This window comes from Hermetia illucens, chromosome 3 (assembly GCF_905115235.1).
Source record: "Hermetia illucens chromosome 3, iHerIll2.2.curated.20191125, whole genome shotgun sequence".
NCBI lineage: Eukaryota > Metazoa > Arthropoda > Insecta > Diptera > Stratiomyidae > Hermetia > Hermetia illucens.
This window is the reverse complement of record NC_051851.1, coordinates 172,527,964-172,543,220: the sequence shown is the minus strand read 5'-3', so window position 1 is coordinate 172,543,220 and position 15,257 is coordinate 172,527,964. Positions and strand designations below refer to the sequence as shown.

Sequence of the window (15,257 nt, the reverse complement as noted above, 5' to 3'; positions counted from 1 at the left end):
AAGAGGCAAAAGGAAAAAAGAAAATTCGCCCAAAAATTATACCCAAGAAAGGAGATATGTCTTACGACGATATCCTTCGGAAAGTCAAAGCCGATCCAGAATTGACACACCTGGACGGCAATGTGAGTCGTATCACGCGTACGCAGAAGGGGGACCTGATGATGGAGAAGGTGTTAGGTGAGCAAGCTGAAGTAAAGGTACGAAAGCAACAGATAATAATAGAGTGCAAAGATCTAGACGAGGTTACATCACCAGAGAATATCTGTGCTGCGCTAAGGGAACAATTCAACCTGAGCGGAATAGAAGAAAGCGTGATAAAGAGAATGAAGAAGGCGTATGGAGGTACACAGACCGCTATGATTGGCTTCCCGGTTGAATCAGGGATTAAACTGATTTCCACAGGCAAGGTAAAAATATGTTGGGTCGTTGCCGACTTAGGAAGCAAGTATCTCTTAAGGGATGCTTCAGATGCCCCGATTTCCGAAAAAGAGAGTGGACGACCGGTACGTTGCAGGTGGTGGCAGCTACCCGGCATATATTATAGGAGGGAGCTGAATCGTAGGGTTAAATGACGTTGATACAAATCAACCTCAACCACTGCGAGGCACCTCAACTTGCTGTCCCAAATCATCCGAGAGTCGAATGTAGACGTGCCGGTAACATGTAAACTTTACTGAAATAACGTTAGTGCTACATGGGTGAAAGATTCATCGGGAAACGCGGCGATATAGGCACCTAGACGGCAAGCCACTTAAGGAACAATGACATGCCCTAGAGCCGGCTTTGTACGTGCAAAAAGCAACGATGCCCGGATAGTTGAAGTGGTTAGAGCGCTAGACTGTCATATTGGGAGATCACGGTCCAGATTTCATTGATTGGAGAGGGATTTGGTATCGTAAGTGGATGTTGGATACCAATTCACTCAGCTGTGAATGAATACGTGAGTCAAATCACGGTTATAATCTCGGGCGAGCGCAATGCTAACTACATTGCTCCTTACAGTGTACCGTTATGGAAGTGCTCTAACACACTTCAAGGACCTGATCAAACTGGATTGTTGCGCCCACGATTATTATTATTAAAAGTCAACGTTACGATCGTCCTGGTGCAAGATTATCGCAATATAGGAGATGCTAGACAACTTTGCAGAGCTGGACATTGTACTAACCAACGTGGGATGCGTGCCCACCTTCTGAGGCAGAGGGTTAGGTTCGATCTGATTTACCTCAGTACCTAGTTGGCTAGAGGGATGGTCCGGCGGGGGAGTGAATACTACACCCACAGTGATCATCAGGCCATCTTTCTCAACATCAGGAAAAGAGGAAGCGACAAACGGGTGAACAACAGAAGTGGAAAAACCCGGACAGCTGGAAGAGCAAGGTCACGACCCGAAGGAAACGGTGCTGGAAAAAGTGTGTCAGTTATTTCAATGGGTAACTGAGGTATGCGTACAAACTAAACTACTGGTGGAACAAAGAAATCTCGTTGTTGAGAGCATCGTGTCTGCGAGCGAAGAGACTTTGCCAAAGGACCAGAGGGAAGCCAGAACATCGGCAATTGGAGAAGGAATATCGCGATCTTCGAAGTAAGCTGTTGCGTCTTGAGGCAACTACGAGCCCGTGGGGCGCTACTTGCAAGGTTATGATGAACAAGATTCGTGAACGTGTCTGCGACTCTTGTTCAAAATAATCGCAATCGTTTTCCCACAACAGGAAGAAAGTGGACTTCATCCAGTGATTCAACAGGACGTCTTCTCGACCCCAGGTTGACCGAGGGAAACAATAAGGCTCTGGGATTGGACGGGATTGCGAACAAAGCCCTGAAGTTGGCTGCTTAAATCAAGCCCGCATGGCTCATAAGAATCGTGAATAGTCGAAAGAGTGTGTCCCGCTGAGTGGTTGGTTCTGCTACCGAAGCCCCAAAAACCAGCTGGCGCACCCTATTCATATCGCCTTATATGTCTTTTAGACACTATGGGGAAGATGTTGGAGAGGGTGATATACAATAACCTGTTTCCGTTTGTCGAACTCTTTGCTTGATTCAGTACTGAGGATAATGATTAAACCTGATTAAACCCGATGCTGTATTACTGACTAAAGAGTGACTCATTTGGTGACAAATTTAACCAATTAAACAATAAGAATTGTATCAGGTTTTGCAGATTTCTCCCAAGAATTGTTCGCGCCAAATTTAAAACCACTTTGGCTACGTTACCCCCAGGGTATAGGCGAAAAAGCGTCTGCTAATAGATTATCAACCTGTATTGATTGCTACTTGACAAGAACAAAGATCAGGTCACAGTCTATATATGTTTGCCATTCACCCCTCGGTGGGGAATAGTGCGTTAACCACAACTACGCGCTGTCGCTCGCGGTTGCCCAAAATGCGTTTCTGCTCCCTCCATGACTTTCCGAGACGCTCGCGCTCCCCTGTCTACTGTCCTGCGTCAGGTGTCTTTGGGGCGACCTACCCGTCGACAATCTTGGGAGAGTGGATTCCACTACATGACGTAACCCGCAATGCAATTACCGTCCCTCCTTAAAGTTTATCACCCATGAGCCGGTGAGAGAGTAAGCAGATGTCATCAGCGTAGTTGAGGTGTTTGAGGAAGGATGTCATTGTCAATTGAACTCTTCCACGTCTTCCAGACAAGGTAGCATGAAGAACGTTACCAATAACAAAGAGAAAGAAAAATCGGTGACAGGATGCAACCCTGGCGAACACCACTTTGGACCTCACAATCCTCCGAGCTTTTATCTCGGTGCAGCACGTGACATTTTGCGCCGCCATATGTTGCTCTGATAATAGCTATTAGTTTCTCTGGGGTGGCCCTCCCGCGTAGAGTACTCCGGATACACTCTCTGTTCACGCTATCGAAAACTTTCTCGAAATTGATGAAGAGCAGGTGCAATAAAGATCTAAACTCCGCGCATGATCCGTATGGTGTTGATGTGGTCAATGCAGGAAGATCCCGAAAGAAAACTAGCCTGGTCTCTGTCGATAAAGCTTTCGAGATGCTCCTTGATGCGTTCCAGAATTATTTTAGCTATTATTTTTGCAACGGCAGCGGCTTTACTCCGGTTGAGTGCAATGACAGCCACAGTGATTTCTCTTCTGCTGGGAGGAGCAGTCAGTATTCGCACATTAGGATGACTAGCCATTTCATCCACAAGAGGAGGAGCTTCACTGGATGTGAGACGGTTAAGAACCATGGTAAAGTGTTATTTCCGCCTCTTCAGTTGTTCATAATCGTGGATGATAAGTCCACGGTTGACATCCTTCACAGAGCCATCGAAAGATTTGCGACCACATGCAAGCCCTTTCGTGATGCGGTATACATTCCTGAAATTATTGCGATCTGCTGCACCTGATGCTTCCCTGACCATCGCAATAGCAAATTCTCTCTTGTCACGGCGTACATTACGCTGACCTTCCCGGGATTTCGTTCGGTATCGGAGTTCGAGCGCGTCATGTCCGCTATAGCACGCAGCGGTCAGTAGAGCCTTCAACCCCTTCCGTTCATGACGCTCCTTCGGAATGTGGCCGACGACTTGTGTAGCACTCGAGAAAAGAACAGCTTTGATGCAGACCGGTGTTTATCGATATTTTCTGTCGGGTTACTCAGTACATCTGTCGATCGATCAGTAAGATATTTCTGTCACTGTCGAGCGACAGCTGGACATTACAAGCGGTTGATATTGAACTTAGAGAGTCGCAGCTCTCCAACCCTGCAAGAAGTGGCGGACGTAATGCGCAAGCGAATGCAAGCGACTATCAGATGATGATCCCTTTCGAGGCCGATGTCAGCACCTCTCTTGTTACGTACATCCAGAAGACAACTCCTAAATCTAAAGCTAATCGCGAAGGGGACAATCTGATTGCTCGTACGGCGTGATTCAGTTGAAACCCAACTGACCTTACGTCAGGCTCTGTTCTCGCACAATATACCACCAATGACGAGGCGGTGGAAGTTTCAGAAATCCATGAACCCCTCAATATTATCATTAAGGTCGCCAAGACCGTGTTTCTCCGCCACATGTCCGAGCAAGGCATTGACAGATCTCACCTTGGAATTCACTGTATTTAATTGCTCGTAGAAAGCATCCTTTTCAATTATGTCGGAAGCCTCCGTTAGTGCGTAGCATTGTAAAATTGTGATGCTCCTTAGCCTGGACCGGAATCTTGCACTTAGAAGTCTTTCAGAAACCGGCTCCCAGGTGAAGAGAGCGCGCCTTCCGGTGGAAGTCAGAAGCAACCCAACACCGGATTCGCGTTTGCAACCACTTGGTTTTCCAGAGTACAAAGCCACATTGCCGCAAGAGGGAGAGGAGTACTCTACAGAGTTCCACAATCTTACTTCGCTTAGACCCAGAATGTTCAGCTAATATCGCTGGAATTCCCGCTCAAGTTGCAGAAAGCGAGCATTCTGAGGACCCTTGCTACCGTTGTCGAGGAATGTGCGCATATTTCAGAAACCAATTATAGTCCGTTTTCGATAGCTCAAGGTCATTGTGATGAGGTCAGTCGGAGGCGTTGTTGACGTTTCGGTAGAGGTCAAGGTCCTCTTACGAAAAGCAGGGAAAACTTTGAGTGTATTCTTTAGCTCCAACTCACAGGGCTTTCTCTATAAATCCATTAGATAGTACACAACCCTCGAATTACAAGAGTATCTTCTCAGACGAAAATTTCAATATCTAATTGGGACCAACGTACCCCGCGTAAATATTATATATGATATAAGTAGGGACGAACCTTAACGTTATATTACCGCGGCTATTCAACTAAACCTTTCAGCAATCTCAGAGATTTCCACAGTCCCTATCTTCCCCATTTACAAAGTTTCTCACTTAATAATCACAACTACCCAATCCTATGCCCGGCAGCTACTTAACCTTTCCATCCATGAAATCACACTTTCCATTACATTTTATAGGAGCGAACACGAAACTCTCCTCAAGCTAAGAAGCCCAAAAGCATATCCTGTCAACACTCTTGCAGGGAAAAGAAAAGAACGCGTAACAATTTGGAGATTGTACAGAGCCAGTGGGGCAGAAAGATCCATATCTGAATATTGTCAGCATTTGATAACAGCGACTACCCCCATGCACCCCCATACACATATATAAATTCAGCTGTAGATTTTAGTGACTTCGACTGAAAAGGATATACGAGTAGAAACTCGTCAGCGTAATCCTTCTTTCTTCCGACGGATTCTTGATATATCTGAAGTTTCTTGTATTCTCCTTTATTCCTCCCTCACTATCCACAATGGCTCCTCCACGTTTCAAGATTATTAGATTTGTCGCTATATGGATACGTGCAATCTTCGGGAAATAAAGACCATTTTCCTTATTATAATTTATGAAGGATGTTGAAGTGATGGTTCTCAGATACCGTAGCTTCCGGATTCGGGTATTGGGACTAGCGATGAATTTATAGCCTGTCGGACGGGGTATCCTTTCGGGGTTTTAATGTATGCAGATGTAATGGTGCGAAACAAAGAATGGAAAATGTTTTAGCGGAAATAATGTGTTATTGGCTTTGGGTACGAGCGTTGGGTTTTTGCTAGATTTGGAAGGTTCTTTTTCGGGAGAAATTTCAGGATGTTTCTATATTGAAGCCAGTTCAGTGTTAGGTAATCTCATTTTGTGTTTTTTATTAGCTTTATCTCGTTTATGATGAGATTACGTCAGTTAAAGAAGCATCAGAACAAAATCCATGGCTAAGCTAGGCCTATAAGCTTGCGGAGATCCTCTTTTCTTTGGCTGAATGACCTTAGGCGGCGCATGTTCTACCAACATTTCTTAGAGTCCCTGCAAAGAATATTGTCCTTTAGTAAAGGAATGGGGAACTTCCCCAATTAAGAATATCCAATGCCAACTCGCAAGGAACTCGGGAGTCAGGGCTCTGGAAACGACTTTTTGAAAGTCTCCTTCGAGCCAAGGTATTCCCGGTTGGTTTCCCTGCAGGAGTTTTGTGCTGATTGTGGTTAGTCTCTCAAATCGCAAAAGAGACCACATTAAACTCAACCTGGAATTGCATTTTTTTCTAACAAGGTGCCGATACTCAAGGCCAACAGGGGCATTCCACAAGCCTTTTATTCAGTGTTCTCTCAATTCATGTTCCCTAACGCAGAAATCTATGGAAGGCATGACCTTCACCTTAATTGAAAGCCTATACTTACTGTCCACGGCGCAGTCAGCCAGAAGCGAAAGTATGCCAACTCTCATGATGAGAGACTCTGGAAAACCGACTACACCTGAGGTCTGTTTACATCACTATTGCCTAAATCCTTTAGCAAGCAGAAGAGAAAGGGTTCGTAGAAAGAAACTTCACTCACAAAGGAGGGGGACTACAAGCTAAATACAGTCTGTCACAACCTGCTCCTCTGCCTCTGACAGGAAAACCGGAAGAAAAAGAAAGGAAGCTGACCACGTGGATGCAAGTGGCCTGATACCAATTCTACTAAACAGATCCATGCCGACCAGACATCGTGAAACTAGGAAGGCTCCTGGCTAACGGCAGAGAAAGGTTCTTCAAAAAAAGTAAAGCTAATTGGAAATGAGGACATGGGTATTGCTGCATCATGACGTGTGGCAATGTTCAGAGGAATGGGACCCACGAAGCGAATCTTCCGGCGGAAAGTGGGGACAAGTTGGTAATTAACATGAGACTCATCCTGGACGCAGCAGATCCTTCGGTCAGTGCTAAAGCGCACAAGACGCATAAGATACCTGTGGTTGCAAATGCGTTGTTATGCTCCTTACTAGGGCCTCTTAAACAGATTATCGGCAGGTGATAAAATCAACGAAAGAGACCTTGATGAAGCTGCTAACTCTGAGGCGAGGAACAAGAGAACACATTCGCAAACGGCATCTTCGTTCCTGACCACTGCCATGAGTGTTTTTGATAAGGATGTGGGAGTGCCTGAGGAAAAAATGTTGGAGCCTGGACTGAAGACAGGGTTTACTAATTAAGGCTTTCTTGATGAGCTGCTTAATTTGAGGTGCACTGGTGAGTCAGTGTGTAAAGTGTCTCCCGCAGGCAGTCCCAGCATAAAATTTTTATTAGTAGCTGACCCAAGCTCACTTTTGTGAACATCAAGCTCCGCAGGGCAGACCATGTCGGACGTAGAATATCCTGTTCTCGAAGCGGGACAGGGGACATTATGTGCAAAATACGAGGAAAGTTAAATACAAAAGAAAGGAGAGTTTCAGTTCGTATACCGAATTGGGCCAAGAGAACCCAAAGGTGCCAAGGGACAGTCACCAGGAAATATTGAAATTCAATCATATCAGAAAATTGTAGACTGTCATTTTTTATTTGGAGAGTGACGAATGGTTACGATTTTAGAGTTATACAAAAGAGAGAAATTTCCAATATTATAAGGAGATCTACGCGCAGAGGACAGATCATGCATTGGCGGAACCCGCGTATGCAGGTCCCCCTGGTGAACGGACTACAGGCTGAATCCAGCTTGTTAGACGGTAGAAGGCTGGTGATCTGCTCGATACCTGTCCCTGGTTTCAGATTTGAGTTCACCGAACACTGCATAGCAATCAGGAATCAATAAATGGGATACATAGGAGAATGCTCTGCAAGGAGAGAAAATATCCTTTTTGGATGAGGACGTGGGCACTGCTGCACCACCAAATGCGGAAAAATCGATGGAAAGCCCGCGTTTCACTTCAATGGAAAGTCTGCACTTAGTGCCTACGGCGCAGTTAATCACAAAAGGAAATACGGCAACTCCCATGATGAGAGACTCTGGAAACTCGACCCGTGGCCTGTCTGCGTCACTTTTGCCGAAATCTTCAGAAAGCCGAGGAAAAAGGCTTGGTAGAAGCAAACTTTCCTCATTAAAGAAGGGGAGAGGGGGAGTACACACTAAATGTAACCTATCAGAATCTGTTTCTCTTCGTCTACCAGAAAAAGCGGAAAAGATGAAAGGGAAGCTGGGGACATGGATGCAATACGAATATGTGAAACAGATCTATGCGGACCGGACACCCTGAACCTGGGAACGGTCCTGGTTGACGGCAGAAGAAGGTTATGCGAAAGAAGACGAAGGTTCTTGGAAATGAGGACACGGGCGTTATTGCATCACCAAGTGTGGCAATGTTCAGCAGAATTGGATACAAGGAAGTAAACCATTTGACAGAAGGTGGGGAAAAGCTGGTAATTATGGTGAAATCGACACTGGACACAGCATAAGATATTTGCGGTTCTCAACGTTTTGTTATGCTCCGCAATAGGGTCTTCTTCCACAGAGTCTCTTGGTTTATCGCCAGGTGATAAAATCAACAAGAGAGTGCTTAGTGAAACTGGTCCCTCCTGTAGGAATACTAACACTAAGGTGAGAAAGAAGAGAACGCATGCGCAAGCAGCCTTCTCGTTTCTGACCACTGTCATAGAAGTTTCTGCTAAGGATTTAGGAGTGACTGCGGTAAAAAATGATGCAGCCTGAACCGAAGACAAGATTTACCAGTTAAGGTTTCCTGATGAACTGCTTAATTTGGGGTGCACGGATGAGTCTACCTTGAATCTCCGGCAGGCAATTCTAGCAATTCTCAGGGAAATCACTGATAAGTGGACGGCACAAGGTGAGAGTGGAATACGCCTCGAACTGTCTTCCATTACATAAAGGTTGGTCAAATCAACCTGTAGGATTCTCTTTTCTGTTGTCAGCCAAACTAATAAAGTTGCAGAATTGCCCTTATATCTTGCTGGTAGGGTGGGCTAGTAGCAAATACAATCTTAAAAGAGAGGAGCTGTTTGTTTCATCACTTCAGTTGGTCTCATTGCATCTGTGCTCTATCCTCATCGGTCCAAGAAGAAGTGAAGTAGTTGACCTAATAGTTTGTACTTCCAAAATATTAGAGTTTATGAGAGACTGGCGGATGCTAGACGAAGTCTCACTGTCAGGCCATCATTTCTTAGAATTCACTTTGGCTGTTATGGTCAACAAAGTTCCGTCTTTTAAATTACTGTCTACAAAGTCGGAGTTCAAGGAAAAGTTCAATGAATTTCTTGGGAGTAGAGTGGACCTTTGTAGGAGCAAATTTTTAGAGCACTTTGAAGTGGTTGCCCTATTACCTGAGGTAAATGTGGTAAACCAATTCTCTGGTAGAATGGAGAATTGCGAATACTCAGGAACTTAGCTAGACGCCTTCTGAGTGGAACTTGTGAAGGCAATTAGAAAAGAAATACGTCAAACCACGGGAAATTAGTGTTTCCTGTTCACTCCTTAGTGGAGTATATGACATCAACAGTTAGACTGTGCTTCAGTTTCACTGTCATCACACTTAACGCTGCGCAAGTGACAGCAACAAGACAAACACGAGACGAACAAAAACCCATGATCACTGAGATTCGAACTCAGAGCAGCGAGATTAAAAGGTTGACGCGCTCTACCCCCTCAACCGTAGCAAAATACCAGCGTGAAAAAAAAAGATTTGTAAAATTCGAAACAAGATACTGTGAGGAACAGGAAGACAAAACAGGAACTTTAAGGCCTTGCAGAATCCTTAGAAGCTCCTCTTCTACTTCCATTAAAAGGGATTATTTGGATAGTGTTTGACTCTCTTGGAAAACTGGATGGTACTTTCATTAATTCCAAAATTGAGCCCCTTCAGGCTCTCTGGCAGGTGTACCATCCGGGAGAACAGATCACAGAATTGGAAGGGAAAGAATTAGTGGTTTCCGCAAATCTTTTAACACGAAGATGTTGAAAATGTTGGAGGAGAAACTAAAATAGTACGTAGTATTCTTTGAACCTTCATCTGGCATGAATGGCATCTATCTAGGAGATTAGAGGAGAGTGTAGAGCACCTAGAACGACTTCTAGGAAATATTTTTCTGGTATGTCTTGCTCTGGGCTACGTACCCACCTCTTGGCAGAAAAGTTAGAGTGGTCGTCACATCAGAAACTGGGATGACTAATCAAATCCAAAAAACTTCAACCAAATAAGCTTAAGATTATTCTCGCCGAAATCCCTGCAGAGGCTCACATTTGTAGGAAGGCTCAACCTAAGCGTCTGTGTTCAATGAAAATTATCATGCGTACCAGTGTGGAAAACCATGTGAATCTACAAACCATTCCTTGATTTCCAAGATAGAGGACTACACAATGGGTAGGTCTGTGGAAATGGAAGTGGATTTTGACTTTCAAGGACTCTGTGAAGCTGTCAGAGGGTTTACCCTATCCTAATACAGAAATTGTTGTGCGTTGAAATTGGTGTCGATAGCCACTAAACAACAGAAGAAACGGAAGGCTGCCTTCAAGGAGAAGGGGTATGTTGATGGACTCACTGCTGTGCGAACTGAAAGAGCTGTCAATACTTGGTCAAACATATGCGGATGACGCGTTTGTACATGCCGTTGATTTGATTGACAGTTGGTATCTCAGAAATGGCGCCAATTATATTATTTAAAAGAAAGTATTATTATTATTATTATGAACAGTAAACGGTCTTTGCCTTCTAAAGATGAGGAAATTAGCCCTTCAATTATATGAAAAACTGAAATAATTCGGAGTTATTCCTGATAAAAAACTCCTTTGGACCAAACGTGATGAAATCGGATCTGACAGCCTATGAATCATGCAGATGGACCTTTGTTTCGACATATGACACTACCATAAGGCTGATGATCGCCCATGCATCTGTAGTGTGGTGGGTCAAGTTAGGCAAAAAAGTCTTTACTGTAGCTGTTGCAAAGAAATGCATGTCCAAGTATTACCGTCCTGTGAGCTGGGGCTTAACAACACTCAACGTCTTCTGTGGTTATCGCAAGATGCAAGGGGATGGAAATTTACGGGCTAGCAACCTGCAAAATTTGAAAATTCACTGGCATTGAAACGCCAACGACGTCTCACTAACTTCATGGCTACGACCTTTAACTGTCGGAAACGGACTTTGATGGGTTCCTGGAATGTTCGCACGCTCTTCGACAACGGTAGCGAAGTCCTCACAATGCCCGCTTTCTCCAACTTAAGCTGGGATTCCAGTGATGTATGCTGGATACTCTGGGACTAAGCCAAGTAAGATGGTGGGACTCTGGAGAGTATAATGTGGTTTTGTACTTTGGAAAGGCGAAAGGTATCAGACGCGAAAACGGGATCAGGTTGTTTCTAATGGCCAACACAAGGCGCGTTCTCTTGTCTTGGGAATCGATTTCTCACAGACTTCTGATTGGGGCATCCTTTTTGAATGTAATTATAGGAGGAATATTTGCATGTTTCCTATAGTCACAAAGATAATAACGAAAGCAATCCTGGAATGCATCAAAGAACATCTGCAAAGCTTGGTGGGCAGAGAAGAGGCTGGTTTGCGCACCAGATCCTTCCGCATTGACCACAGGTGGGGTTTAGATTTCTGCTTCACATTTCTGCTGCACCTGATAGTGAGAACAGGGAGTACATCTGGCGTGGTTTACGCAGGAGGGACATTCTGGAGGAATTAATAGCTGTTATCAGAGCGACATATCATGGCGCAAAATGTCACATGTTGCATCGAGGTAAAAATTTCAGAGGATTTTGAGTTCTAAAGCGGAGTCCGCCGGAGTTGTATCTTGTCACTGATATATTATGTTGGTGACGATCTCCATGTATCCTTGGTTTGGAGAAAGTGGAGGAGTTCAATAGACTATGACATCTTTCCTCAAACACCGCGACTGCGTTGATGACGTCTGTTTGGTCTGTCACCGGATTATGGACCTTGGCAAACCAACTATGAATTTGGAAAGAGAGGCAAGTAGAGTTGGACTGAAGACAAACACCAATAAAACCAGGATTCTCAGTTTGACGGGTCATCGTACTCTCCCTATCTACATTAGTGGGCAGACCATCGCAAGCATTGATTAATATATATAAATCTAAGAAGCGTGGTTTCTGCCGACGGTGACACGGAAATGGATGTTGCCGATACATTGACAGTGCTAGATCCGCTTTCAATAGCGGAGCTAAAATTTGGAAGTCACAATTATCGCGACGCCAAGATCAAAGTGAGACTGTTCTGTCCCTCTGTGTTGCTATATGGGAGTTGCACACGGAAACTGGCCCTACTGTCAATCAAAGGCTCCTTGCCTTGTATCATCGGAGTATGCTGGTATGAAACTATTGCAAACGAAGAACTCGGTCGGTGCACAGGTTTGACACCCGTTCGCAATATTATCGGAAGACAGAACAGACAGTGGATATGACCACGTAGTGGAATCCTCTCGCCCGAGATGATCCACCAGTGCGTCGTCCCAAGGCCATTTGGCGCAGAAAAGTAGAGGAGTGCAGATGTCTCGGGAAGTTTCGGAGGAACTGAAGTTTCAGGAAACTGCAAACGATATTGCGTAGGTGTGGTTGACGCGCTATACCCCACAAAGGGGTAAATGGCAACCATATAGGCACAAAATCTTAGCGCAACATACACTATTTAATTTGTATCCTTAGATGTACACATATATTCAGAGTACTGCAATTAACGCAAAAGGTAGACTATTTATATCTATGGGGAAACAACGGACGTAAGTGGTAAGGGAAAAAACATTGGGAGAACTGAATCCAGTTCCTGTAATGCTTTGCATATGCAATTTCCCTCTTGTCGAGACTGGGACCAGTACTTGGAGCGTCAGAAGTATTGACTAATGCTGCTGTCAAAAACTATTAACAGGCTGCCCATAAGGATAAGTGGCAGAACCTAAATGCTGCCCATCCTGGTAATGGGATCGGCGAGTCAGAGGACTTGAGTTCGAAGGTGAGCTGATCTGTCATAGCAAATACGTGATTACCGATGCCGGATTGCTCGAAATTATTTGGTACCCAAGCGGAAGATTGATCTAATAGGACGGAAATAGAGTTAGTCCTCTAGAACCGGACTTTTATGAAAGTTTTTTTTGGGGCCCGGTTATTTGCTGCTGATCTCCTTGTGGGAGTCCCATGCTGGCTGTGACTGATACCCCGAATCGCCGGGGAGAGCTCTTTGAGTTTGGACGGGTGCTGGTTTCCAAAAGTGACAGAGGGAGGTGTCAAGGAATCCTCGTATCCCCAGGGCAATTCAACTTTGAGGTTCAAGGGTGTTGACGAAAGTCTGGCCTCTCCCAATTTCTGGCCCTTTCATGAGCGGTGGTATTGGCTTCTTAAGTAGATATTCTCCCTTCTCTGTTTTATCAAGGTGAAGAGTACGAAGGGTGTCGGCCTATATTTTTAATAAGCTGCTTCCTCAATGCAGGGAGGACTATTTCAGCTTAGAACTACGAGAGTGAATGTTGTTTTAAATGGTACTCATCTGGGGATGTCCGGATGCAAACCCTTCAGGTAAGTCCTTATGCACAACAGAACACGGTTGCAACTGGGCTTTAATGTTAGGTCAAGCGCTAAGACGTTCATTCTCTTGGAAGAATATTTTGGTTAATACTTCTTACCCAAAAACCAAAGAGATCTAACGTAATTTGTCTACCGCAATGACTGTCTTATCTTGTCTTAGATTGCGAATGTTACCAACTTTTCTTTAGTAAATTAATTTTCTTTTCTTCTCTATGCAATTTCGTAGGCGCCACGACCATCTTCTTGTCGACTGGGGCTTTGCATAGAACGCATACAATTTATTCATGAAACCAATTCATCATTGAGTCATTGAATGCAGTCAAATCGCTTCGCACTTAGAGATACATAAATATTTTCATAAAAGATAAAACAGAAGGACTTACCGGCCGATCCAGGTGATCTATGTATTGCAGACGTCGCATATGCCTCCTTATCACGTTTCGGATCTTTTTCCTTTCCATTTCCTGTTGAATGTGCACCGAAAAATAGAAATAAGAAGAAAACAATGCACGAAACATGCAAATTAATGAAATCGATAAGTATCTTTTCTTCATCTCTTAAAAGTATGCTCATTGAATGAAGAAAGTGATGTAAGAACAGATAGATCAATACTTGTACATATATTTTACAATGGGTATCTTACGTCCTAGGATAAAATAAATACGAAAAAAAACCAACGTCGGATGTTATCTAAGAGCTAAAATATCTACAGATAGGAAAACCGAGTGATATCATACTTTTAACTGAAAGGTGATAAGAACTGAAGGAAAAAAAATGTTGGAAATACGGTCACTAACCAGTGGAAATGAGTAAATAAATATTATTTTAGTTGTGAGTTTTGCTGAAAATGTGTCTTATCAGTGAGAATAGTTTAGTATTCAGAACGTTTACAGTGACTGTGAAAAGTAATTAAATAGGGATTAGTTATCTGGGGAGCGTTATCAACTAATACCTAAAAAAATGAGTCCACCAACTACTGGAAGATTGGGAGTATTTCGCGCTAGATAAAAAGGGCTTCGCCACGTGGTGTCCTCAATAACTACGAGTGTCTAGCTAAACCATTTCAATTTCGTTGCTATCCACCAAGTAGCTTGACATTTTGGTACTTTCTAGCAAGGACTAAGCAATTCAGGACTGTTCTCGCGTTTCAAATATTTCCGGTATCATCCCTTTCTTCGGGAGATGTGGTAGATTCTTCTGTAAATCTGCTAATGCCATGAGGTGAGGGCAGAGAATTTTTGGCATTCTATACTACTGCACAGTGATCCCAGAAACTACTAAAAGTTAATCAACCTAAACCTTCGCTCTCCAATAGTTAGAGAGGGAGCTTCGATGCAGATGACATGAACTTTGTGAGCCTGAAAGGATAACTTAAGGTTTGACATTATTCATCACCTTTATGATCTTGGCACTATACGAAGGAAACTGTTTTTCTTGACTGTGATTGGCAAACGCTAAGCAGAGACTATCCTGGTAGTCTTCGAATACTGAATAGCTACAGATAGTGTATTTCGCTGCTTCATGGGTGACGAAGGAAGCCGGTGTTTGTGTTACAATATTCCTTCTACAAACCAAATTAAGAATCCAACAAAATTGGAATACATCAGAAAAGTGGTATCGCCATAGGATCATACCCAGTATTCGAAAGAAAGCCAAACAACTGCGTATGAACTGGATAGTCGACCACATCACAAGCAGCAGTGCCTTGTTAGAAACCTTACTAAGTTTCTCAAGTTTCCCGCATTGTTGGGCAATCAAAATAGCTCCCGACTAACACCACTGGGAGGAAGGGCGTTCCCAAACATTTTCGTCCGCCACCGCTTAAATTCTTGCGTCTTAATACTTGGCAACAAACTAAACAATGGATAGCTTCACAGAAGGTCGGATCCGGCACCACTGGTGTCAGAACCCGGTGAGCTGATCTGATAGTTTCTGGTTAGCA

The 15,257-nt window shown here is 43.9% G+C and overlaps 1 protein-coding gene across 4 annotated transcripts in view; it reads right to left on the bottom strand.

Moving 5' to 3' along the window:
- Positions 1–15,257, bottom strand: part of LOC119650644 — a 405,409-nt gene that overhangs the window by 44,414 nt on the left and 345,738 nt on the right. For all 4 annotated transcript variants that reach the window (XR_005249347.1, XM_038053569.1, XM_038053570.1 and 1 more), the window contains one exon: positions 13,699–13,779. Coding sequence is in view for 3 of the 4 variants with exons in the window: in XM_038053569.1 (XP_037909497.1) it covers positions 13,699–13,779 (81 nt within the window). In the remaining variant the exon portion in view is untranslated. The remainder of the gene's footprint in view (positions 1–13,698; positions 13,780–15,257) is intronic.